This window comes from Mixophyes fleayi, chromosome 8, assembly GCF_038048845.1.
Source record: "Mixophyes fleayi isolate aMixFle1 chromosome 8, aMixFle1.hap1, whole genome shotgun sequence".
Lineage (NCBI taxonomy): Eukaryota > Metazoa > Chordata > Amphibia > Anura > Limnodynastidae > Mixophyes > Mixophyes fleayi.
The window spans coordinates 114,972,946-114,999,898 of NC_134409.1; the positions used below are offsets into that span (position 1 = coordinate 114,972,946).

Sequence of the window (26,953 nt, forward strand, 5' to 3'; positions counted from 1 at the left end):
TTTCCAAAGGTCCCAGGAGCTGCTGCCTGGGTAAGAGAGCTGCTAGAAGGGGGAGAGAAGAGAAACGCAGGGTGGTGTAAAGGAAAGAGAAACAACGGAAGAGAGAAAGGGAAGGGGAGAGAAGAGAGAACCAGAGAGGGTATAGAGGGAAAATCCCATGCATATCATCAGGGCCGGATTAAGGGAATGGAGGCCCCTGGGCTAAGGGGGCCTCCATTCCCTCGTGAGGGCCCCCCCGTGATCCGAGCCGCCCCCCCCCCCCCCCCGGTGATCCGAGCCGCCCCTTTCCCGGCACTTACCTCCTTCCCCGGCGGGCTATACACTCTTTACTGAGGAGATCCCGTGAGAGTGAGACTCACGAGATCTCCTCAGTAAGGAGACTACAGCGCGCCGGGGAAGGACCGCAGTGAAAGTGCTCAGCAGCATTGATCGGGCTGGGGGCGCCCCCGCCCCCGACCAATCAATACTGCTGCTCAGCACTTTCAAGGGCCCCCTGGATGCCCGAGGCCATTGGCTGTAGCCCAGTTAGCCCTATAGTTAATCCGGCCCTGCATATCATCTAGCACAGGGCCCCGCATTTACAAAGCTGGCCTTGGGTATGCCTATTTTTATAGAGCAATGCAAAAACTAGAATTCATTCATTCAGAAGAGAAGAGTAGACCTGAGTAGTGTGTGATGCAAACAAGTGGAAAATGATATGGGAAACTCAAGACTATGGATCTTCTCCACTCTTCTATCTGAAACCACTCAGTACAGATTGACTGTGTTAATACCTTTGGCCTAATTCATGTCTGAACACAACTTCTAAGTAAGTTGTGTGTTTAAAAAGAACATGCAACTTGAGTATAGTTACACCCACATTCAAATCCAAGAGTATCTCAAGATACACAGTCGTCTGGTGGGTATCTGCACTTCCCAATGTAAGTGTGGTAGCCGCCGCTAGTAAATGTGTAGGGGAGGAGGAGGGGGGGGGTTCTACCCTCCAGGATGTAACTAGATGAGCGAAAAAGTATTCCCAAGGTGCATAAAGTGCGAATATATGAGAATACATAGATCAAACGATATGCAATAATGATATGATGTATTAAACAAATGGCAAATGTATACAACAATCAGTGCACTGAATAACATAGTACACAGAAAAAAGCACTTTATGCGCCATGGGAATACTTTTTGCTCCTCTAGTATCTCAAGAAGATACATTTCCATTTGAATCTGGGTAGAAGAGTACTGTCGTACATACACACACAGAACAGCTGTATACACACAATATAAACACAATTGAAGTTCACATCAGAATGCAAAAAACTTTATTTTAATCAAAATTTAAAATAACTGGTAAACAGTACAATAAGTTATTTATCAATTAAATATTTATTTTCAAATACACATTTTTTATTTATTTTTGTAATATTTTTTAGATTAATTAAATAAAGAAGATTTCAATGTGTCCTGTACATACAATGTATTTTTATACTATGGGCTAGATTTACTAAGCTGTGGGTTTGAAAAAGTGGAGATGTTGCCTATAGCAACCAATCAGATTCTAGCTGTCATTTTGTAGAATGTACTAAATAAATGAAAGCTAGAATCTGATTGGTTGCTATAGGCAACATCTCCACTTTTTCAAACCCGCAGCTTAGTAAATCTAGCCCCATATCTTAGTTGCAAACAGTTGTTCAGAAATCCCCAGTGGCACGCGTATGAGTACTCTTTAATTCAAAGACTATGCCGTGTCAATCATCACCATCAGTCGGCATGTTCACCTGACCTGTTGTGGGCGCAAAAGTCACGGCTGAAAATAAGTATACGTAGGACAAACACAGGACATTAATTGGCAGCATTGACATTGGAGCACCTTTACTGTACATGGCCCATGTTAGTCCATAGTTGCCTACTCCCTGGGAATGTCTGGGAAACTCCCGAATGTCTGGGAGTTCTCGTGGACTCCCAGGAGCGCAGGGTGACCTCCCGAATCCTCTCACTTCCTTAGTGACTTCTGTGGGGGACGGGCCTTAGTGACATGATTCACAGAGAAGTGCATCATCCTGGCTCCGCCTCTTGCTGCAATAGGACGAAAATCGTGTCATTTAGCAGAGGGGACGAGGCCTAATGATGCAAATCCTGTGGTCACTCCCCCAGATCACGTCACTGAGATCTCCCCTCCCGGAGGGGGGATCTCAAAAGTAGGCAAGTATCCGTTAGTCCATTCCTTACCTCCCCTGTTCCGTCTCTCAAGTAGTAGAGAGTCAGTGGCGTGCACATGAATTGCATGCAATTGTGTTCATTGGTGTAATGTCAGTTGCTGGGTATGCACAAAGCTATTTCATGCAAGATACACAATGCAAACTGACGTACATATGAACATAAATCAGGTCCTTTGTGTAATAAAGTATTGGATGCTGCCACTACAAGAAAACAACTTTCCATGTAAACATCTAGGATGCTGTACTATGTATGCTGTATTATCTCAACTGCTATTTTTAGTCTGCAGGTTACTGTAGTTCTCCCTGTAGTGAAATGAACCATACTGCTAAATTTCTGTGTGAATTAGTCGTGTAAATTCAGCATAAGAAACTCATCTAGGCTAGAGCTGAGTAACTGCACTCTTACTGTGTGCCTTCCTTATTGATTTAAGGAAATTGATTTAAATACCTTTGCTGCTGATTACTGTCTAGATAAGGGGTGAGCAACAGAATTATTATAGACTGAATTGTACACTGACATTTCTGTTAAGCTGTGACTACAGAATTGGAGTTCTGCAACTGTTATAACATTTAGAATGTAAAAGGCTTGCGCAAGCCATTTCCAGGTGAATTCCCACAAGGCTGACCTTTTCATGCAGTAATGAATTAAAAGAGGCAGTATATCATAAATTCATTGAAATGAAACAACTCACCAAGTTGTTGCCAGCTGCTTTGGGTCTCATAGTGACATGTACATGCACATTTAGGAGGCCACTTATGAAGCACGCATGATTTACACTGCAAAAGACAATGATTTTGATACACCTCTCTATTCAGGCCGTTCAAGGCTCTATAATGCCGTCTTGCTTGGGACAGCTTTGTTCCATGGGATGGAAAGTTGAGATGTATGTTCCCGTTGCTGCATTGCAGACCAGTGGTGAACGGGTGCCACTAGTGTGCACAACATTGAAGAGGTGCTTCTAGGGGAGGGAAAGGATGCTGGGTGCAGACCACCATACTTGAAGCACAGGTCATGCCCCCACGATGCGTGACCACAAACCATTCTTGCGTTTGTCCTGATTACCCAACTTAAAAACTTGGGAGGTATGGTTTTGCACAGTTGTCCGTGTATGGACCACCCAGTGCACATTAAGTTGCACAACTCCTCTTACACTCAGGAGCAGCCTCCAGAAACGAAAACTGCAACTTGATCCGTGGAGAGGAGGAAAAATATTTAAGAGGTGCACTGTGTAAAACTTGAAATTTCACATCCTTTAGGACCACCCTTTTTAATTAAACAAACTTTTCAGGTATATACCTCCCAAGTTTGGAGTTCCGGGAATCGGGAAAGGGGCGTAGCAATGGTGCTGTGGGGATGTGGCCACATTCCTGGGGGTGTACCTACCACTTTTGAAGCATTAAGCTGCCCCTCACCCCCCTCTCAATATTAATTATTGCCTGGTGTGCGGGCACCTGTTCACGATTGCTCCTCTATAGAGAGTAGCGGTGAATGAAACATACAGTCCAACATTCTGACTTGCTGGACAAAGCTGTCCCAACCGAGATGTTGAGGCAGAGGCTTCAGATGTGGACTGTCTCGAATAAATCAGCTCAGTTTTGCGGTATGCAATTTTCTTCTCTAATATACTGATTGGGCTGGGTGGCTGCGGGCAGGGGGGCATCTTGCCCCGGGGTCGGTCCCATAGTGGGCTATATTGGGCTGGGTCACCTGTATTTTTTTCCATTTAAAATGTTCCTAAAAGAGTCGAGTCTTTAACCCTTTGGGCTAAAATTTGGCAGCCCACCCCTGGGTCAGAGGGGGCTGATTTAATTATGTGTCTTTTCTGTGCATGTGAAGTTTTTGAATACATTGCTCTTAGAAATGCACTTTTCAGCCTATAATTTTAATGGACCCCATTCACAAGAGAAGGGAATTTGTAGGTACAAGTACCACTTGTCATAAAACAGTTCTCATATACACTCCAATACATAAAATAAATAAAAAACAGGCAGCACCCCCATTCCCAAATCCTCAACCAGCCCAAGTGCTAGATAGGCTGGGCTGGTTTCCACTTTAACAGGGAGATGGTCAGGTGGATCCCCAGCGCTTTTCAGAACATAATTGGTGCCTCAATGGGTAGGCACAAAAAAGAGCTTGCCCCCACCCCCTCCCAGTGGATACTAGTCCTGTGCTAAAAATCTCTTGGGTTCTTCCCAAGCCCTCTGGGCTGTGGAGGCTGTGGAGGCACAGCAACAGAAACATCAATGACCAGCACAGGTAACTGGGAGAGGCAGGTATAAAAAAGTATATATCAGGTGGTGATGATTAGCTTAGTGCAACAAGTTAACCCCTGGCAGTGAAAAAGAGACAGGACACAATAGCAACACCTCTGGTAAATTAGAGGTACTGTAGGAAACAATAGTAACAAGTCCAATATAGTCCAAAGACGGGAGCTGCCAAGAGAACCAGTCTGCCGAGGCAGCTGCAGTAAGAGCACAGGCAGATCCTGACATTTACACTGCGCCCTCCTTCATTACACTGCGCCCTCCTTCATCACACTGCACCCTCCTTCATCACACTGCACCCTCCTTTATCACACTGTGCCCCCTTCAATACACTGTGTCCCTCCTTCATCACACTGTGCCCCCTACTCTATCACACTTTTGCCCCTTCATCTCACTTTGATCCCCTACTTCATCACATTGTGTCCTTCTTCATCACACTGTGCTCAGCCTTCATCACACTGCACCCTCCTTCATCACACTGCACCCTCCTTTATCACACTGTGCCCCCTTCAATACACTGTGTCCTTCCTTTATCACACTGTTCCCCCTGCATAACACTTTTGTCCCTTCACCTCACTTTGCTCCCTCCTTCATCACACTGTGTCCTCCTTCAACACACTTTTGCCCCTTCATCACACTGCTGCCCCCTTCATTACACTGCACCCTCCTTCATCATACTATGCCCCCTTATTCCTCACACTGTGGCCCCTTCATTACACTGAACCCCTTTTATCACACCGTGCCCACCATCACACTGTGCCCACCATCACACTTTTGTCCTTTAATCACACTGTGCCCCCTTCTTCATCACACTATGCACTCCATCATCACAATGTGCCCCTTTATCACACCGTGTCCTCCTTTATCACACTGTATCCCCCTTCACCCCTTCATCACACTGTGCTCCCTCTTTCATCCCACTGTGCCCTCTCCTTCATCACACATTGGCCTTTTCATCACACTGTACTCCCCTTAATCACACTGTACCCCCATTCATAACAATGTACCACCCTTCATCACACTGTGCCCCCTCATTTATCACACCGTGTCCCCTTCATCACACCGTGCCCACCTTTATCACATTTTTGCCCTTTCAACACACTGTGCCCCCTTCTCCATCATACTGCACACTCCATTATCACACTGTGTCCTCCTTTAGCACACTGTGTCCCTCCCTCATCACACTGTGCCCTCCTCCATAAACTGTGCTCCCTGCTTCATCACACTGTGTATCCCCTTCATCACACTGTACCCACCTTCATCACACTGTGTGCCCTCTTTGATCTCATTGTGCCCCCTCCTTCGTCACACTTTGGTCTCTTCATCACACTGTACTCCCCTTCATCACACTGCGCCCTTCTTCATCACACTGTGCCCCTTAATCACACAGTACCCCCCCCTCCATCACACTGTATCACCCTTCATGACATTTGCCCCACCCTTCATCACACCGCACCCCTTCCTTCATCACACTGCGTCCTTCTTCATCAGGGAAGGCAGGTGGAGCAGTGCGCCTCTCAAGCATGGTGCCCACCCGCTTTGCTTACTCTGTTTATCGGGTTCTGCTAGCCCTTTATCTCATTACAATAAACCACTTTACAAAATTAAATATTGTTTCTGCGCTGCTATACAAAACTACTCTGTACTTTAGTAGACTGTCTTCACTTAACTCAGATCCTCCACTTTGCCTCTGCAAATTTATACTCCTCTGTAAATGTGACCATCTTGTTCTCAGGTGGAAATCTAGGGCATTTGTGCAAGTCAAGGCATGTTGTGGCCCCGAAGCTGCATTTGCGCTGTAGAGCTGAAGTTTGGTACTAAGTAAATCCCCTCCTTAGTGTTTGGAACTCATAGGGCCTCGGTAGACCTTATCCCAGTACCTGATAGCTGAAACTGGTTTCATTCATATGTGGTATTTATTCCTTTCCAAAATTCAACTTTTTTGAATTGGGACACAGTTGCACCCCTTCCAAAAATGGGGCATGACAACATGACATTAGGGGCAAAGTTGCATCACAATTATCGTGGCGACATAACGTTGCCCTTCTGAAACGCTTGGCCATCCCAACTTCACTCCCCTGAAGAAACCTCTTCTTCACTGTTGGACAGAGAGTGAGTGAGCAGGACATACCTTTCAACATTTCCAGCAGTTGGGACAAACAGCCAGGCTGCCAGAGCAGCAGGACATTCCTCCAGAATCAGGATTTAGTTGACACCAGGCCGGGTTTCTGACTTTCTAGGAGATGTAGTCCTGCTCAAGTCTCTGTGCATAATCTTATATCAGAAGCACAACTTCAAATCCCAGAAGCCTATGCGCAGGTCACATGGTATTATTGGACCAATCAGTGAGCCGCAAATGCTGAGCTCTTTAAAAACTGGTGTTAAGAGATATAGAGGAAACCTGCCCAGCAGAAGAGCACTGTACTGGTCCAGCAAGTCTGTAGGGAGGTAAAACAATACATTTAAGGATGTATTTTCTTCATGTCTTTATTGCAATATTTTTCATGTGTTTGGTGGTCCATTTGTTAATCTGTTGTGTGATACAATCCTGGGCATTTCAGAGGTGATTCTCTACATTGCACTTTATTCTGTATCACTTTATTGCTTCGGCATAATGTATTTTATTTACTGTAATGATTATGAGTATGACTATCGGGAAATTTGTGATGATGAAAGCAGAGTATAATGCGAGAAATTGTGTTGGCACAAACATGAAATCACTCAAATAATTATCTATAAATAAATAGTAAAATAGTGTAATTTATATCAATACTAATGAAGAATAAAAAATAGCTCAAAATGATGTGTGCCTGTGTAGTTTTTTTGGATTTTCCATCAAAAGACATGTTTTGGTGAACACCAAAATCGAAGATAAAACACTAGTCGGTTTTGCCAAAACACGATGATGGCTTTGGAAACAAAACCAAAAGACGGGGTGGCTGGCTAGTCTGTAATTTGAATAGAAATTAATTGTATTATTTGCATGGAAGGTAGATTGTATAAGATTAACTTAATTGTAATGTCAATTTTCCCTGCAACCATCAATAGTCATTACGTTTTCTACAGGAAAGAAATAAATTGCTTTCAAGCCAAGTTGGTTCTCATCTCAGGAGTTGAAATGAATTAACTCCGCTTAGATATCCATTCAACTGAAATGAGACAGTTAAATGCACAACTGCATCAATATTATTTTACATTTGTGTCTAACTACACTGGGCATTCACATAGCAACTAAAGGTTATCTAGTAAGAAGTCTGTATATATAACCCAAAAGAAGTGCGTTAGCACATCTGCCTTACAGCACTGGGGTCATGAGTTCAATTCCCGACCACGGCCTTATCTGTGAGGAGTTTGTATGTTCTCCCTGTGTTTGTGTGGGTTTCCTCTGGGTGTTCCGATTCCCTCCCACACTCCAAAAACATACTGGTAGGTTAATTGGCAGCTAACAAATTGACCCTAGTCTGTTTGTGTCTGTCTATCTGTGTGTGTGTGTGTGTGTGTGTGTGTATTAGGGAATTTAGACTGTAAGCCCCAATGGGGCAGGGGCTGATGTGAGTGAATTCTCTGTACAGTGCTGCGGAATTAGTGGCACTATATAAATAAATGGTGATGATGATACCTAAGGCAGCAATGTTCAGGGGAACATAGTAAACCTCCTTTGCCCGGTATGCTTTAAGATGCACAAATACCCTTCATTCTTGGGAGATGCCTCTGCAAACTAGAAACTATGTGGGACATGGGGAAAAATCTGAAGTGGCGCAGTATGCAGTATAAATGTCACATAAGCCATCTGCCTACTACATTAGAACCACCACTTTCATTTAATTAAATGTAGCCAGTGTTTGCATGTATGTGATATGTTTGTGTGTCCTACATGGCACCTACCTGGTGATGCCTATAGGTCAACCACCAGCTGTAGCTCAGACTCTCATCTCAGGGTCAGAAGCCCCTGCACATTGTGTGACACTGATGAAGTACAGGTGAGATATAGGTGAGGCAGGGGAACTGGTGCACAAACATGGTGTTGAAAATAAGGGGGACCGGGGTGTATATAAATTATTTGGAATTCACAGACATTCTGGATATTTGATGTTCTGCAACTGAAAAACAATCATCTCCCTAGTTTTTGGCAAGATGCATAAATTCTGCAGTATCTGGAAGTGATTGCTAAACAAAATGTGTTATAATTAGTTTCTTTATGTGAAGATTAAATTCAGATACAGTTTACAGTATCCCATCTTTACGGACAGTTTTCATAATACTGTAGGTGACGATATGTGACTCTGCAGACTTCAATATTGAAGATATAGTGTCCGATACCAACAAAATATATTTCCAAATAAAAGTATTGGATAGTATTATTTGGACATTAGGTGTATTTAAGTGTATTTTACAACCACAATGCTGCCAACATTAGTAGAGTATAGGTGTGGAATCTGTTATCCAAAACAGATTGTACAGCAAGTTACAAGAACCAGTAAGAAATAATTAAGTTATGTGGTGAAACGAGGTATTAATATCACCTTAACCAGCCTGGTTATCACAAAATGTGTATTATAGCATGTACTTTTTATAGCCCTTGCTTTTGCTCCCCAGCTCAACAGAATATTACTGCAGTGTCTAATTACATGTGGATAAGGGGACATTGTAGCTCATTGTAAATATGTATATTGTATTTTGTTGATATTGTATGGATGCTGTTAGACATTGTCCTTAAAGTGAAGCCAGGTGGGTTATGTGTCAGGATCAGATTGCAGGATACAGGTGAGTGGGAAGGCCAATTAGTATCCATTGTTCTCAACATGACTAGTTCAGACCTTCTGTTGAAGTACAGCTCATCTCCACTCCCCCTCCAACCCCCTGATACAGCACCCACCAATGGTTAAGAAGGATAGACCCAGGGATTTGCCCAGGGAGGGAAAAATACTGTGGAAATTAGACCCTAGATATAAGGAGCCACTCCGGGGGGGGCAGTGATATTCACTGGACTGGAAGCTGCAGAGTGGCTGGTTTTAGAGTTGCCATTCTCTACATCGGTAGATACACAGATCGTCAAGTCCGGACAGCCAGGTGACTGTAACTCCTTAAGCTAGTGGTGTAAGGGACAGATAATGTGGCAAACCTGCTTGGCATTTATTTACTATAGGTATATAATAATCTAGTGATTGTTTTTATTACAATAAATGTATTGCTTAACTTTCTTAAATTTCTTTCTTTTCTTAATAACTGTGTTTGCCTGAGTGACTGAGAACCCTAGAAGGTACTGGGTAGACTTCCCTGGCATAGTAAGGCACCCGTGGGTGGCCAGCCAGTGTGAAGGGGGTAGCATTGGGCCAGATAAACCCGTTATCTTCACAAGTAGTGACTGCTTTTCAGTAAGAATGTCATATACATAGACATGATAACCAGGTGTTTCCTACAGTCATGGTGAGGACCTTGTGTCTAATGTTGGAGGCAGTCATCAGTAGAATCTACCATAGTGATAACAGCAGAGTTAGGGAGATTATTTATTACATTTTCTGTTATAATTGCTGCATATAATGTGAATTACATGTACAGCACAATGTGTTATTAATAATAATGATGTTTTGTATCCACAGAAATACAAAGAATTTGAGAAGGAAGTCTCCATAGAAGAAATAGATGGCCTTCAGCTAGTTAAAAAGCTTGCGAAGGACATGGAGGAGATGTTCCACAAAAAGTCTGAGGCAGTACGGGTCAGTATATTTTAAAATCTCTACTAATATGCCTACATCATTGTTTTTTATCATTGGTATCCATCAGGGTTGTAACCAGGGCTGTGCGACAGGGGGCGACCGCCCAGGGCGCAATGCTTAAGGGAGGCGCAATTTAGGAATATTTTAGGTCAATTTGGTTAAAATTGAGGGCTAGGGGGGCGGCATTTGTCTTTCTCGCCCCAGGCGCTATAATTGTAAGTTACGGCTCTGGTACCCATGGACAAGACACAAAGGGCTCCGCATATCCTACCAAACTGTTACATTCCTTTCAGATGGCGCTCTCTTGTTTAGGAATAAGCTCATGATGACACTAAATTACATATGAGATGCAGGAGGTGTCTTTTTGCATGTGTATAGATTACCCTTAGTGATTTACAGCTGGTACTTTTGTGCTGTAGAACAGGAAATTTGATGTGCATACAAAAATGCTTTCCCAATAGGTCATAGACTGAAATCATACTTACCAACTTTTGATGGTTCAGGGGAGGATGGGGTTATACAGGGAAGGGGGGTTGATGCAATCACTTCATCGATGCAATCACTGCATCATGGCGGCTTCAAGGGAAGTGGGCTGACTCCAGGAGGGTGCACTACTCCCAGAAATGTCGGAGTCCTTCAGACATCCTGGGACAGTAGGCAAGTAAAACTGATATATCTTCAGTTTTCAAAGCTGCATGAAGCTTTTATGTGGAAGCTACTGGCAATTTTTTCATAAAGAGTGAAATGCAAGTTAGGGTTAGTGGCCCTTAAGGTAAACAACACTTTGGGATATCTTAACTAGAGCATGTTGCACAATAAAGATCCTACAGACCTTAAAATATTTGACATTTATCAACTTCAGAACAAATGGAGGGGATGAGACTATTTGGCCTCTATTTCGAGCCTGTTGAATAAGCTAATAGTTGCCCAAATATGGTACTAGCCCCATCTTACTAAAAAAAATGGTTGTTCAATGCTATGTCCATAGAGACGTTGGTAATTTGAGCACAATCTTATCCCTTCTTTCATGGCATTTATGTATATAGTCAAGTGATTTTTTAAGTAGATGATATCCTATTATACCTATTAGTCACTGGTCCTTCTCTGGTGATGACAATAGAGGTCATTAATACTTTTATGAAATGCTCAAAATTTTAGTCCTCTCTCTGGATATTTCAGCAAACACAAAACAATATTCCCAGCTGCCACTAGGAGCATTGGTATATGTTTGGAATAACATTACTAGATTATATTGTGTTTATTACTTCCTTGATACCATCTCATGTCACTATAAAACTGTATTATAGACCACTGTACATTGGCCAGGTGTGATGATGTCATCACACCTGGCCGAGTGTCCCCACTGATTATCGGATGACTCAAGTCAGCACAGTGGAGCCATCGGTACCATTTGCGAATGTTATGGATTGAACTTCACATTATTGAACCACTGGGTATTATGAAACAGCGTTTTATTTTTTCTCCAAAGCGTTTCTATATCTGGGAATTTTTTTATTTGTTTTTATTATTGCTTGTCTGTATTACCAATTTTCCCCTTTCTCCTTTCCAATGATCTATGTATGAATTGGGGTGGAGAAGTTTAGGAATCCTGTTCCTACCACAAGGTGGAGATAGAAACATGAGTATACATAATAAATGTACCGTATGTCAATCCATGTTATCGCACGGAATTCATTCCTCCCAGGACACACACATTGGGAGATTCACCCATTTATTTTACTGGTGATAGTAAGATCCCACTGTAGAACCTTTAACACTAGACATTTTAAGTGGCATTTTTACATTAAAAACCTTAAACCATTTTATGCATTACCACTCTGATGGGTAGTGGATATGCGTATCTAAACACTTCCTGAGCTAGATACGTGAGTGCCCCTACTGGCCACCAAAGATTAGTACATTAAAATGAGCATATTACCACTTTTGTTTAAGAAAAAAAAACAACTTTTACTTTTGTTGGTTTACCTGTCAATTTAAAAAAGGTATTATCATGTTTTATTCCTATGATCTATGACTCCTACCCTATTCCTGGTAAATAAAAACACTTCTAGGTTACCTTTAAATATTTATTATAATCTGAAAACCCTAACTTTACAATTTAACAAGGTTTTACAGGGATTTGAATACAAATTCTGCACATTTGTGTCTGCTATTAGTATTGGGGTTTCTCCTGCTTTATGTGCAAATTGCGGTTTTGTTACCTATTCCATATGTAATACATACTTGCCTACTTTCGGCAAGTTCTGTCCGGGAGAGGGGTGTGACTGGAGGGCGTGAGGGGGCGGGCGCGGCCAAATGCGTCATTTTGGCCCCGCCCCCCGAGACAGAAATGCCGTTTTGTCGCAGGGGGGCTTAGCCAAAATGACGCGATTCACCGCGAATCATGTCATTTTGCGAAGGCAGTTGCAGGATGCTGGAGACTTGTCAGCTCTCCCGGGAGTCCGTGAGACCGACCCGAATTTCGGGAGTCTCCCGGACATTCCGGGAGAGTTGGCAAGTGTGATGTAATATTGCAGCAGTACTGAATTCACTTATCAGATCCTGTGTCACTTAATTATGGGAATTTCCATATCACACTCCCGTACCCCCCTCCCCGGCAAATAAACTTATTACCAAAATCCTGGGTGGGGGTGGGGGGCAGTTCTTAATTATAATGCTACATATAGCTAACCACCTCTCAAATAATGACTTGTAACATTCATGAGCAACATCAAACTTTGTGTAATATCTCTCTCTGCATCACGTGAAATTATTGGATTGCTTATCAGTTCAATCTGTCTTTTACAAATAGATGTTTATTCACCTTTTATCCCACCTACTATATATGCTTTTAGTATGCAATCATATTATCACAGGGGGATTTGTATTCTCAGTGCCATTGAAAGCTTCCCTTCCTCTTTTAGTTTTACAGAAGAAAATAAACATTAATGTCAGAGAATTGACAGTTTACATAAAAGCTGTACGTCTCGTTTTGATTTTTTTTTCGTCTGCTGTAATGATGTTGTGAAAGCTCTTTCAGTGTCCATTTCCTTTTTCATCACGGCTTAATGTTGGGTGATAAATTGAGCAAAACAGCCACATAACTAACTTCACCACTGTCATGTGTGAATGACAGCAAAAATAATTACTACTAGATGCTGTATGATCCTGTGCTTTAAGTAAATGAAGTAGTATATTAAGGACACTGTTAAATGGACATGCTGCAGTTGGAAGTATACATTAGATGATCAATTATTTTTTTATTGCATTTAAATAACATTTTTGTAACATTTTAAAGTTTTACTGCTGTTAAAATTGAGCTAATACTATGTACATAACGTGTACTTTTTTTGTTACTTATTACCAGCAAAAGTGACATTTGTTTTGCTTGGCATAACTGGTTGGTGGGCTGGCAGCTGATGGTGGTATTTGATGTGTATATTAGGGTGGGAGTGAGGGAGCGTAACTGAGGTGCTGTGAATGATACATGGCATAGCCCAGCTGGTGAGAAAGGAGTATGACAGGTGGTTCGTTATGGGAGGGGTGGTTCAGCTATAAGGGTGCTTGTATTAAAATCAATATTGAGGAGTTTGTATGTTCTCCCCGTGTTTGCGTGGGTTTCCTCCGGGTGCTCCGGTTTCCACCCATACTTCAAAAACATACTGGTAGGTTAATTGGCTGCTAACAAATTGACACTAGTCTGTGTGTATGTTAGGGAATTTAGACTGTAAGCTCCAATGGGGCAGGGACTGATGTGAATGAGTTCTCTGTACAGCGATGCGGAATTAGTGGCGCTATATAAATAAATGGTGATGGTGATGATGATGATGAATATTTGGGGATGTAATAAACAGGATAGGGAATGTAATATATTGATGTCATATGTATCAGTCTGAGATCCCTGCTTGTAGCGATATGAGCACATTGAGTGCACAGCGGTTTAATGTGTGGGGTATATAGAGTTCTTAGATTAGAGAAGGCGACCTCTGTAATATGTGGGGTTTAAAAAAAGGTGTTGGATATTAATGTAAATTAGCAGGAGGACATAATGTAATGAGTAATGTTTAATGGTATGTGCAAAGGTAAGCACCCTTGCACTGATCCCATCTCTTGATCCCCTCTTGCACTGATCCTATAGCCAGTCATAAAAGAGGGAGGAGGCCTGTGTCAAGACACCCTAAAGAAGGAGGGGCTTGGGTCACTCAGCACAGACAACAGATTGGCTACCTGCAAGGAGGCAAGGTTTGACATGGCACCTGTGAGGGATGGATCATACTTAGTGGGGGTATTGCTTTGAGCACTAGAGGGGTGAGAGAAGAGGGTAGTAGTATTAAATAACCTGGAGAGCACATTGGAAAATAAATAGCTGCCATACATGTGTGAGTTTATTTATTGTTAATGTAATGTGTGTATTTCGGTGTTAATACAGTGACTCTGAGTGTCTGTGTGATACAAGGAGATAGCAGTTACTTAGAGGAGAGGAAGATACTCCTTTGCAAAGTAGGTGCTGTGTGGGTGGATAAACTGTGACAAAGTGACTGCATTATGCTGATGTAATGCAACTGCATCATCCTCTGCTTGGTTCTGATTGGTTCTACTTCCATTTTGCTAGCATCCAGCAATGTCTCACTTGCTATATTTTAGGTACTTTTTTAATATAAATTTAAAATAAACAATAAAAAATAAACATTTTGGTACAAGTGACTGGTGTATAACATAAATATTTTTTACATACTATTGAATCCAAAAATTATAATTCTTGGTGACAAGTGTAAAAATAGCCAAATCATTTAACTGGGACATTTGTTCTTCTTTAGTTCTTGAAAGAAGGCAAATCTTGCCAAAGGAATGCTTTAAGGTTACAGTATTGCCAATGTATTACTGCAATAACCTCTTATCTGATATACAGCATTGAGCTTATAGATTATGAAATTGCTACACAGTATCAAATATCTTTCATTGTTCTTCATGCAGTGTTTGATCGTTAATAATTTGCATAACAAACAGATGACATTCCTAAAATTGGCAGCTGGCAATCTTTTTATGCCTGGTGTGATACAAAATTATTCTGTCACGTGCGGACTAGTTAATACTTATTAATAAAACCTATACAGAATTTAAGGTATTGAAGGACATAATTGTATATAAAGTCATTAAAACACTCAGCAAACCAGATGGCCACTGACCCTCCCATACTATCTATAATAGCCCTAAAAAGATACTTTGGATCCTATCTATATAGTATTTATTGTAAACTTCAGTTAGATATTCAGATTGTCAAACTTTCTAAAAAGGAAAACTGGAGGTGTTGCCCATAGCAACCAATCAGATACTAGATATTATCTAGTACATTGTAGAATATTATAGCTAGAATCTGATTGGTTGTTATGGCCAACACCTACACTTTTCCTTTTTAAAAGGTTTGATAAATCTACCCCTAAATGAAGAAACAAAATAATGCTTTATATGCATGCACATGTTTCATGCAATATTAGAACCATTACAGCCAGTTGGGGGAGGGAAATCCCAGTCATATTAGTATTAGGAAATACTCAAAATAATTGTCAGTCTGTTAGGCTCTTAATCTTGCTCTACCTACTCCCAGCCCCATAGCCTGGTTAATCTTGTTATGGTAAATATATAGTATCACAAAAACAGTAACATAGATAATTATATAATAAAGCTACTCGGCACTTGGGTGGCTGTTTATTGTACATTAGATACATTCACCTGTAGGGAAAGGATCAGAAATTGACTTTTCTATCTCTGAGCTGGTTAGTCCTGGGAATGATAGTTCTGGGAATAAAGATCAGCAAGAACTCTGTAGCTGAAGGAAGTGTCCCTTTGTTGCTATAAAGTCTGAGTGGGGGGGGATTATGTTTTTCAGGACCATTCTGATATGGCCAAAGTTCCAATTCATGTTTGTGTGATGTTTTCTTAGACCCATTTAACACAATAATTTGGATATAGCTTTCATGAAGGCTGTGCACCTGTGCCCTGTGTCTTTTCAGAACCTAGAAATGCCTATGAAAACATTCAATCAACTTGACTTATTTGTGGCCCCAAAAATAAATTATTAAACATAAATCGTTTTTCATTTGACGATAAGAAAATTATTATTTGCCATTGACCTTATTGGTTTGTGGGTAGGGTCATCAGCTGATAGGTAGCATTGGGTTCCTCATGTCCGGTTCAAACAACCTGCCTACCGAATGACGGGATCTGTGCAGTTTGCTCATTGGTTAAGTACAACAAACTGATGTACACAAGTGCACCCAAGCCAGTCAGTGAAACAACTAGGGAGCCCATGTTATGCCCTACACTGGACAATCATCCACAGAGTTCTGAGTGATTTTTCGAACTGTGCACCTCAGTGACCTACAGTGACAGGTACAAGAGTCTTCAGCAAATTGTATTTATACTGTATATATAAATATGTATATGAATTAGAGTGAGAATGCTTTATCTGTCTATAAAACTTCTGGATACATTTACAAGTTCTAAGGTAAAATAACACATAAACAATATGTTACTTGTGTAGACATCCTTGCAGTAGGTTGTAACTGACCCTTATCCTTCCTTATAAGACTGATCAGCTGCCCATCACACGCATTTCCTTAGACCTGCCCCAGACATGCATTTATCTTGATACTAGCTGGCTGCATCAATATTACACTCAAACTGTGGGGCTTTCCTTAGAAAGTCCAGCCAGCCATCACGGATGATAGCGGGGTCCAGCTAAACAGAGAGCAGGGGAGCGATGGAAGCATTGTCCAGGGGAAAAACATTTTGATTGCAGTTGTCTTGCACATGGACGATTATTCAAGTGAAGAGACTCACTAGGAAACTAATTGTCCTTATCTCAAGTCAGACCCCTTTTTTCGGTGGTCTGGTGCTCCTGGAGGAGCAACCTACCTCTACTGCTGAAATGTAAGGTGAATCTCCGACTCCCAGATCAGATCCGCCTGCCGTGAGTATGCAAGTCATTCGTGAGAGCACTCACACTGCAGAATTGGAACAATATCATTCCATCGTTGAACGTGATTTTTAGCTCAGTTTAAAAATCTCATTCAACGATATGATGGCCTTTGGGATGATAATTGCTCATCGTTGCAGGGTACACACTACTGTGACATCGGGCCAATCAGTTGTTTATCCTCTGACTGACCCGATAGTCGACTGAAAGTTAGAAGTCATAGTTAGAACGTAAGTAAGCCTGTGGTCTGTACTCAGCCTTATCCTTACTCAGAAGACAGTCAATGAAACTCTTGTTCTTCAGGAACCCTAGGTAGGCCATTTTCTGCCCTTATGCTAACTGAGAATGGTAGAAGATTGGAAAATGATGATTGGTGGAATGGATGTGAGTCTGGTTTTGTTATCACATTTGTAGTTAAGTCGAAAAAAATTCTGGTTAGGCAGTGGAAATGTAAATTATTATTATTATTATTAGTTTTTATTTATAGGGCGCCACTAGGTATCCGTAGCGCCGTACAGGGACAGATAGAATCACAGCACAGCACGGTACAGTTAACAAAAAGCAGAGTAACTCGGAAGCTCAAAGTACAGATAGATGACGGGTGAGAGCCCCCAGTGGTGTAGAGAGAGGCGTAGAAGGGCAGAAGGACCTCACGGAAGAGGCAAATAGCTGGAGAGCAGAGTTAAAGTGGTGGAGAACAGGAGGAGAGGAGGCCATGCTCAAAGGAGCGTACAATCTAAGGGGAGGGGAGGACGGACAGAGACGCAAGGGTAGGAGGAGGAGAGGGGGAGAACGGAGGCTGAGACGGGGAAGGGGGAAGAGGGGGGGAGAGGAGAACGACGACTAGGGAGGTAAGTGGGAGACTGGAAGGAGGGCAGTTAAGTGGGAGACTGGAATAATTAAACAATTAGACTATTCCTGACATATATTGGTGTCTTCAGCTTAAAAAACAGATTGTCGGAACACTCAGATTGGCATCCGCAGTAAATTTATGTTTTGGCAATTATATTTATGCACTGATAATTTCATAGGCAAGGCATTGGCACACTACTCTCCTGAAAAGGTTGCTGAGTCGCTTTTATTTCTGCTTCAATGCCCATGCAGATGTTGAGATAAATGATTTTTCCTATACTGACTTCTCCACAGATAATTGCAGTCATTGATTAAACTTTTATCGTGGTTTTCACAGACAGACTACACATGCCGGAGCAAATAAACCTCTTTACAAGCAGCGCCCAACTAGTGCATTAAGAAAAAAACGCTGTAATGTTGATGTTTTGCTTTATTTAACACCCTCGCTGGGGCTTGGGAAATCTATTTTTTATAATTGCCTAGTTTTAAATGTGAATATGCAATTTATTTTTAATTGTGTTTGATCTGCCTTGCAACATGCTAACACAGTGTCACATTTTCATAACCTCCATCCTTATTATTAATAAACATGTTGCAAATATATATTTTTTTATTGTGCTTTTAATTTTCCTTGTTACCAGGTGTTCAAAGCCAAGCAGATTCCCATCACGACAGCACTGTATAAAGTAATTGCAACGATACTCTAATTCAATTTCCAGAGATTCATGGTTCAGTACACCGATCAGGCTTAGCTAGGGAAGCCTGGGAATTTAAAGCTTTTTATCACAGAATTCCACATTTAGAGTGCTAGTTTTCCGTAGTACAGTTCTTTGGCATTTGCATTTAATCATACACACTTGGGGAATGTTGTTCTTTTGGGGTGACTCTGGCTAACATTGCTCATAGTTTTTCAGCCACTGCTGAATGTTTTCCAGTTTATCATTATTGGTATATTCTAATGCGTAGCTGTGGAATTAAATTCTAAAAAGCTTTGAAAGACTAGCCAAGAGTTTTTAGGTGTAAGAGCTATGTGGACCTGAGTCTTTAAAGAAAGTAGGGCAACAACAGGAGTAACTGTTTTCTGGGACAAACTGTGTTACAATGCAAGAGGTGCAAATTACTTTATCATTTTGCACATAAGTTAAATACTGGCTGTTTTTTCATCTAGCACACAAATAGCTTTATTTTTACACTGAAATATATAGTTGTTCTAGGACATGCTCTACCCCAACTATAAATCTGTCCCAATATTTTAAATTTACCTCCCCCTCTAATGCAACATGGTTTTGCCCAGGTGCAAAGTTACTCCTTATTTTAGGCTTTGCTCTGCTTAATGACTCAGGCCCATGTAAGTCTTTACATCTCCTTTCATACATGCATATAGAGCTATAAACATTGGTAAGAGAAAGTTTGTGAACCCTTTAAAGTTATCTATATTCTTGTATTGTTATAAAATACCATTTGGTCTGATATGTATCCTTATAACAGCAACACATAATCTGATAATGTACTTTTCATGTACTTAATAGAATGATACAACATTTACTAAAGATGTGTGTTCCTCTAGGATAGTTCGGTCTACTAATGCTGACTGTAGATGGCATGGCCTGACATTTGGCCTGATCACTATGGCCGACAATGGGCTTCCATTGGCCAGATTTATGGACATATTGATGCAAACACTTAATTCCAAGAACGAGGGGTTCAGCATTCTGGGAGGTTATAACGGATCTCTATAATGAAGGTCTGCAGGCCTCTCTAGCATTGTGTAATGTCAGTGTTCATGAGTACATCGTAAGGAAAACACTGAAAAAGACTTGATGGCACTAACGATGAAACCATTGAAGCCATTCTTATGATTAACAAAAAACCTATTGGCTGATCCTTAAGTGTTGATACAATGTTCTATGGACAGATGAGAAGAAAGTGGAAATGTTTATTAAGAAAAAAAGCAAGGTTATGTTTCTTGAATGTCAATCCTTAATTCACAACAGAAGAACTGCTGCAAGGAGGTCAAATTATCATGATTTCAGAGGAGAGCTGGCAAATTTTAGCCCGGGCAGGGAAGGGGGGGGGGGGGGGGAAGGGGCAAGACTCAACTCAGCAGCCTATTAGGAATATTTTAAAGGAAAAAAATGCAGGTGGCCAGTGACCCAGCCCAAGGTAGCCCACTATGGGACTGGCCCGGTGGGTGGACGCCTCCCTGCTCCCCGCCCAGCCTGCCCCTCCATAATTTGTGGCTGAATTGTTGGATAGCTTGCTCAAAGAAATAATTAATTGTGGATTGTCTCGGCGCATTCTACGGGAGAAATTTGGGGACTCAAAGTATAATAATAATACTAAACGCACAAATACATCTACCAAGAAATACTGGAGCAGAAGAAATATTGTGTTTTTGAATGGGGAAATCAAAATCTAAGTGTAGCAGTCTTTAAAAGAAATTGAAAGCTGAAAATTTGAAATAGGATTTTTTGACTTGAAAAGAGACAACATGTAATTGTGCGATGTCTAGTCAGTCAGGTGATGACCCATTTACAGAAGAAAGTCCCATCTTCAGATTTCTCATGAATCAATCGCTATCATATAGAGCATATAGGGATTACTCAAGGAAGTCGGAAAAAAAACCTTTGAAATTAATTAGAGATGTTCACTGACCCCCGTGTTTTGGTTTTGGTTTTGGATCTGGATTAACTTCGTTTTTCGGTTTTGGCAAAACCGTCCTCTCGTGTTTTGGTTTTTGATCCTGATTTTTTCTAAAATCCCTATTTTATTTTATTTTGCTAAAATCACATAATTTGGCTCTTTTTTTAATCCCTACATTATTATTAACCTCAATAACATTAATTTCCAATCATATCCAGTCAATTTTTGTCAAGTGACAATAACACTGCTACCCCTCCTGTTTCTGTATGAGCAATGGCACTGGAGACTGGAGAGTGACAAGAACACTGCTACCCCTCCTGTTTCTGTATGAGCAATGGCACTGAGCATTGTCACTGGAGACTGGAGAGTGACAAGAACACTGCTACCCCTCCTGTTTCTGTATGAGCAATGGCACTGAACAATCTCACTGGAGACTGGAGAGTGACAAGAACACTGCTGCCCCTGTTTCTGTGTCAGCAATGGCGCTGGATCTCCTGGGGAGGAAGGTACTTATGGAATCCAAAACCCACGAGATCCGACAACGCACAATGACGTTTTGCCTCCATTCAGATCCGAGTGCGCACGAAAGTAATGAGTCGGCTCCCGAGCCTACTCGAATCCCCTAAGTACAGAAGGTTCAATAACTTTCTCGCACAACCGTAGATATGGAAAATAATGAAGAAAGTGTTATTTTGAGAGCATTAATGGTGAGATAAACTGTAGCATGTGGTATTAGTGTATTACAGTTTACGTAAGTGTGGTAAGTTATACAAACGTGCTGCACTGATCTAAATTCGGATAAAGAGGATGGAGCAGGTTCACAAGTAGACAATTAGCTTAAACAACAGATGTGACATAGTTAGAACTTAAGTAACCCGGGTTCAGAACACCGATTGGTAAATCGGTACAAAAGGATGTGGCAGAAGTGAAGTAAGAAACAAGCTGGATTTGATACTGAAAATTTATAAGCAAAGTATTACCGGACAAATTACAGTAATATACACTGCTCCCTCTTTACCAACACCAGGCACTGTTTATTGTCTTAAGAAATGTACATGGAAAGACAGCATATCCATTCAATGACTCCTCCTTTAAAATAAAATACAGTCTGAGTTTAAATGCTGAATAAAACAGATTCTGTAAAGCACAATCTATGGTATGCCCTGTTCTTCAAGCTGTTGGTATAGCAATGAGCTCTGTAATTTGCAGTGTGTCTAACTTTGTCGGATAAAAATATGTAAGCACTGCTGAGTATAATGTATGTGAGTACTGCTGAGTATAATGTATGTGAGCACTGCTGAGTATAATGTATGTAAGCACTGCCGAGTATAATGTATGTGAGCACTGCCGAGTATAATGTATGTTAGCACTGCCGAGTATAATGTATGTGAGCACTGCCGAGTATAATGTATGTGAGCACTGTCGAGTATAATGTATGTGAGCACTGCCGAGTATAATGTATGTGAGCACTGCCGAGTATAATGTATGTGAGCACTGCCGAGTATAATGTATGTGAGCACTGCCGAGTATAACGTATGTGAGCACTGCCGAGTATAACGTATGTGAGCACTGCCGAGTATAACGTATGTGAGCACTGCCGAGTATAACGTATGTGAGCACTGTCGAGTATAATGTATGTGAGCACTGCCGAGTATAATGTATGTGAGCACTGCCGAGTATAATGTATGTGAGCACTGCCGAGTATAACGTATGTGAGCACTGCCGAGTATAACGTATGTGAGCACTGCCGAGTATAACGTATGTGAGCACTGCCGAGTATAACGTATGTGAGCACTGCCGAGTATAACGTATGTGAGCACTGCCGAGTATAATGTATGTGAGCACTGCCGAGTACAATGTATGTGAGCACTGCCGAGTACAATGTATGTGAGCACTGCCGAGTACAATGTATGTGAGCACTGCCGAGTACAATGTATGTGAGCACTGCTGAGTACAATGTATGTGAGCACTGCTGAGTATAATGTATGTGAGCACTGCTGAGTATAATGTATGTGAGCACTGCCGAGTATAATGTATGTGAGCACTGCCGAGTATAATGTATGTGAGCACTGCTGAGTATAATGTATGTGAGCACTGCTGAGTATAATGTATGTGAGCACTGCCGAGTATAATGTATGTGAGCACTGCCGAGTACAATGTATGTGAGCACTGCCGAGTATAATGTATGTGAGCACTGCTGAGTATAATGTATGTGAGCACTGCTGAGTATAATGTATGTGAGCACTGCCGAGTATAATGTATGTGAGCACTGCCGAGTACAATGTATGTGAGCACTGCCGAGTACAATGTATGTGAGCACTGCCGAGTATAATGTATGTGAGCACTGCCGAGTATTATGTATGTGAGCACTGCCGAGTATAATGTATGTGAGCACTGCCGAGTATAACGTATGTGAGCACTGCCGAGTATAATGTATGTGAGCACTGCCGAGTATTATGTATGTGAGCACTGCTGAGTATAAGGTATGTGAGCACTGCCGAGTATAATGTATGTGAGCACTGCCGAGTAAAATGTATGTGAGCACAGCTGAGTATAATGTATGTGAGCACTGCCGAGTATAATGTATGTGAGCACAGCTGAGTATAATGTATGTGAGCACAGCTGAAAAAGAAGGTTGTAGGTTGTGACATAAAAAATGTGTTAACAAGTTTTGTTTAAATTAAGGTCGGAGCCTCACAATTATGTCTTCTAGTGGGCCCAATATTGAATATATATTGCTTCACAGCACTGGGGTCATGAGTTTGATTCCCGACCATGGCCTTATCTGTGTGGAGTTTGTATGTTCTCCCCGTGTTTGCGTGGGTTTTTCTCCGTGTGCTCCGGTTTCCTCCCACACTCAAAAAACATACTGGTAGGTTAATTGGCTGCTAACAAATTGACCTTTGTGTCTCTCGGTCTGTGTGTGTATGTGTATGTTAGGGAATTTAGACTGTAAGCTCCAATGGGGCAGGTACTGATATGAGTGAGTTCTCTGTACAGCGCTGCGGAATTAGTGGCGCTATATTAATAGCTGATGTTGATGATGAATTGGTACCACTCAGAGTCCAATGGTGAATGTTAAGAAAGCGAATTGGGCAACGCACAGTAAGTGCTATCCTTTCCCATAAATAATTAATTATAAAGCTTTACAAATGAATTTTTGCACTGAATTTTCAAAGGTATCTATTTGTATGTATTTTCTGCTCAGTATATATAAATGTATAGGAAGAGGATCTGCTGGATTGAAATCAGCCAAACAAAAAACCTCTGATATCAAAAAACATCACATCAATCAAATAGGTGACATAAAGCTGTTTATGTGCTAATTCCCCAGATAGCCATTCTTTGTATTTTGCTAGAAGCAAAATAAAATATCTAATATTTGCAGGATTTCCAAGCACTTTGAGGGCAGAAATGTAAAATGATCGTGGGTGGAAGAAAATTACGGTGAATCAACTAAATGCTGCCATAAATAGCCGTAAGTGACAGAATCTGCCATAATAGAAGAGACAATTGCCTATAATTGTTAATTGTTGCCAACAAATTAAAGGTTCCACAGAATATTTGTTTACATTCATTTACATTATTATATTTCTATTGGGTGCTGGCAGAATACAAATAGATTTTTTCAAGTTTATTTAAAGACTGTTCAGAATGTAATTGCACAACAGTTCTGTGTCTTCAGTACTTGTGTGTGACACCGTTTATGTTGTTATTAATATTCTTCCTGTTGTAATTGGGCAAATTATCCCCAAATCTACCAACTGTAGCTGTCAATGACAGCCTGCGGGCGCAGCGATGGGGCCAGCTACCGTTTTGTTTTGTTACAGGCCTAACAATATGTGCAAACAGCGTTTAAAGCTAAATGCTGTTTGTACAATGCGAAAACACTGCAGTGTTTTTCCCCATTGTCACAGGAATGTCCCAGTGTAACTATGGCATGTTACTAAGGATTTCCTCCTGGTCTGGTCTCTTTGCATAGGACTGGTGAATTAGCATCTTATCCATTGCTATAAGTTCCTTGTTGACATGGATCAAGTAGTAATTGCTATTGTAGTTATTAACAGACCCAGTTTGTGTTGGAACAATTTCTAATAAGAATGTGGAAGACATATCTGTGCCTCTTGGTGGTAGTCAGCATATCGCTGCTGACTACCCCGACAAGACTCACCCCGACGTGACTATTCCGAAGGAGCTGGTTCCCAACCCTGCCCGATGACGACTCCTCTTCACCCCAACATCAGCCAATGACGATGAAGCAAGAAGGCGGCTGCAGTTGATGATGTCATTGAGCATGCCGACGGGATTATCGCTGTTAAGTGGGTGAGGTAAGTATGCACCCATGTACAAGGTATAATTTTTTCTAAAATGCGTTGTACATGGGAGCATACTTACCTCATCCCCTTAACAACAGCGACAATCCAATCGGCATGCTCAATGATGTCATCAGCTGCAGCCGCCTTCTTGCTTCATCGTCATTGGCTGCTGTCAGGGTGAAGAGGAGTCGTCATCGGGCAGGGTCGGGAACCAGCTCCTTCGGAGTAGTCACGTCGGGGTGAGTTTTGTCGCGCTCTTCTCGGCATCGATATGCCATACCACACCCGTGCCTTTATCTGGTGAATCATGAAGGCCTTGCCTAGTTAAACAAAATGTGAAAACATTTAAAATAATGTAATTAAAAACATACCACCGTCGCTGATCCTTTGACTCCATTTACCTCTCAAAGACATTGATTAAAGATACAGATATTTGGTATCCTTATGCACAGGAAAATTCATATTTTCTGGGATTGATCGAAGGATGTAAAAGTAACTATATGAAGGATTGTGGAAAACTGAGTTTCTTTGTAAAAACAATTAATTCCTCTTCAACACATATCGGAATCCTGGTCATATATGTAACAATTGTTTCATCTCACTTGCATGCATTGCTGTAATAACAGTATTTATCTCTGTATATCTTCATTAGCTATTTATATAGCGCCACTAATTCTGCAGCGCTGTACAGAGAACTCATTCACATCAGTCCCTGCCCCATTGGAGCTAACAGTCTAAATTCCCTAATATACACACACAAACAGACTAAAATCAATTTAATAGCATCAAATTAACCTACTAGTATGTTTTTGGAGTTCTGGAGGGAACCGGAGAACCCAGAGGAAACCCACACAAATACGGGGAGAACATACAAACTCCACACACTAAGGAAGGCCATGGCCGAGAACTGAACTCATGACCCCTTTTTACATGGTGAGATTCTTTATGTGATCCAGTCTACAGTGAAGCAACATGGGGTCCTGCTCCTGCTCTTGGCTAAGGGTTGACTCCTACATCCAAGCTCTTCTGATTATTTGCATAAGGAAATAGGGAGCAGTGGGTCGATGGCAGGGAAGGGGGCTGTGGCATCACAAACTAACAGGGATATAACAGTGTACACTCCCCACTGAGCAATCAGACAGGGAGCAGGGAGGTTAAATAGATCAAGCAGATCTGCTGCGAATGTAATAACCTGGCTGGATCTGGGGAACGGCCAGCCACCAATAAGAAGGTAAATTATAGGCCAGGCCCAGGCCCGGCATGTGTCGTCGCGGATTGGAGCAAATAAAATAAAAAAAAAGATGTATACATTAAATGGGCCAATAAACCATAGAGGCCTATGGCCAGTTCATCCCTGCCCCTAGGGAATTCAGCTGTGCTGAACAGGCTGCAATGTGATAGGGGGACACTATGCTGCGGCTTTCCCTGTTATCATGTGACCATCCTGTCATAGCCTGGTGCGGATTGTGACTTTTACGGGAAGATCCTGCATGGTTGGTCCTACCGCATTAGTAGCAAGCATCCCAGTCTATGAACCCGGATCACTATTGGGGAAGGACCACACCATTATATTTATTTATTATTTTATTAGCATCATAATCAGCACTAATCTGTGCACCAGAAGTCAAGCACCTGCAAGGAATAACAGTCATATCTGCTGCTACATCCACCTCTGAATATATCACAAATTGCCATTTTTATCTGCTTTGGCCTTCTTATAAATTGCCCTGTGCACATTCACAAACAGAGCGATAATTTATATGCTTTGCACTATTTTAAATCATTAAAGTACCTCTATATAAAGGTCATCTCAAAGGGCAAAATGTCCATGTAACCAGGTCCTGAGCCTGCGGAGAGTCTAATTCATGAAATACCCTCTCCTAATCCTGGATCAGAGGGCTGGGGTGTGAATTGGATACATTGTAGATTAGAGAAGAATATCTTGCTGCAAAATTAAGGACATTTTGCATTAGGGGA

The 26,953-nt window shown here is 41.5% G+C and overlaps 1 protein-coding gene across 2 annotated transcripts in view; it reads left to right on the plus strand.

Annotated features, from left to right (window-relative positions):
- Positions 1–26,953, plus strand: part of CACNA2D3 (calcium voltage-gated channel auxiliary subunit alpha2delta 3) — a 790,245-nt gene that overhangs the window by 229,119 nt on the left and 534,173 nt on the right. For both annotated transcript variants that reach the window (XM_075183245.1, XM_075183246.1), the window contains exon 4: positions 10,073–10,189. In XM_075183245.1, the coding sequence (XP_075039346.1) occupies positions 10,073–10,189 (117 nt within the window). The remainder of the gene's footprint in view (positions 1–10,072; positions 10,190–26,953) is intronic.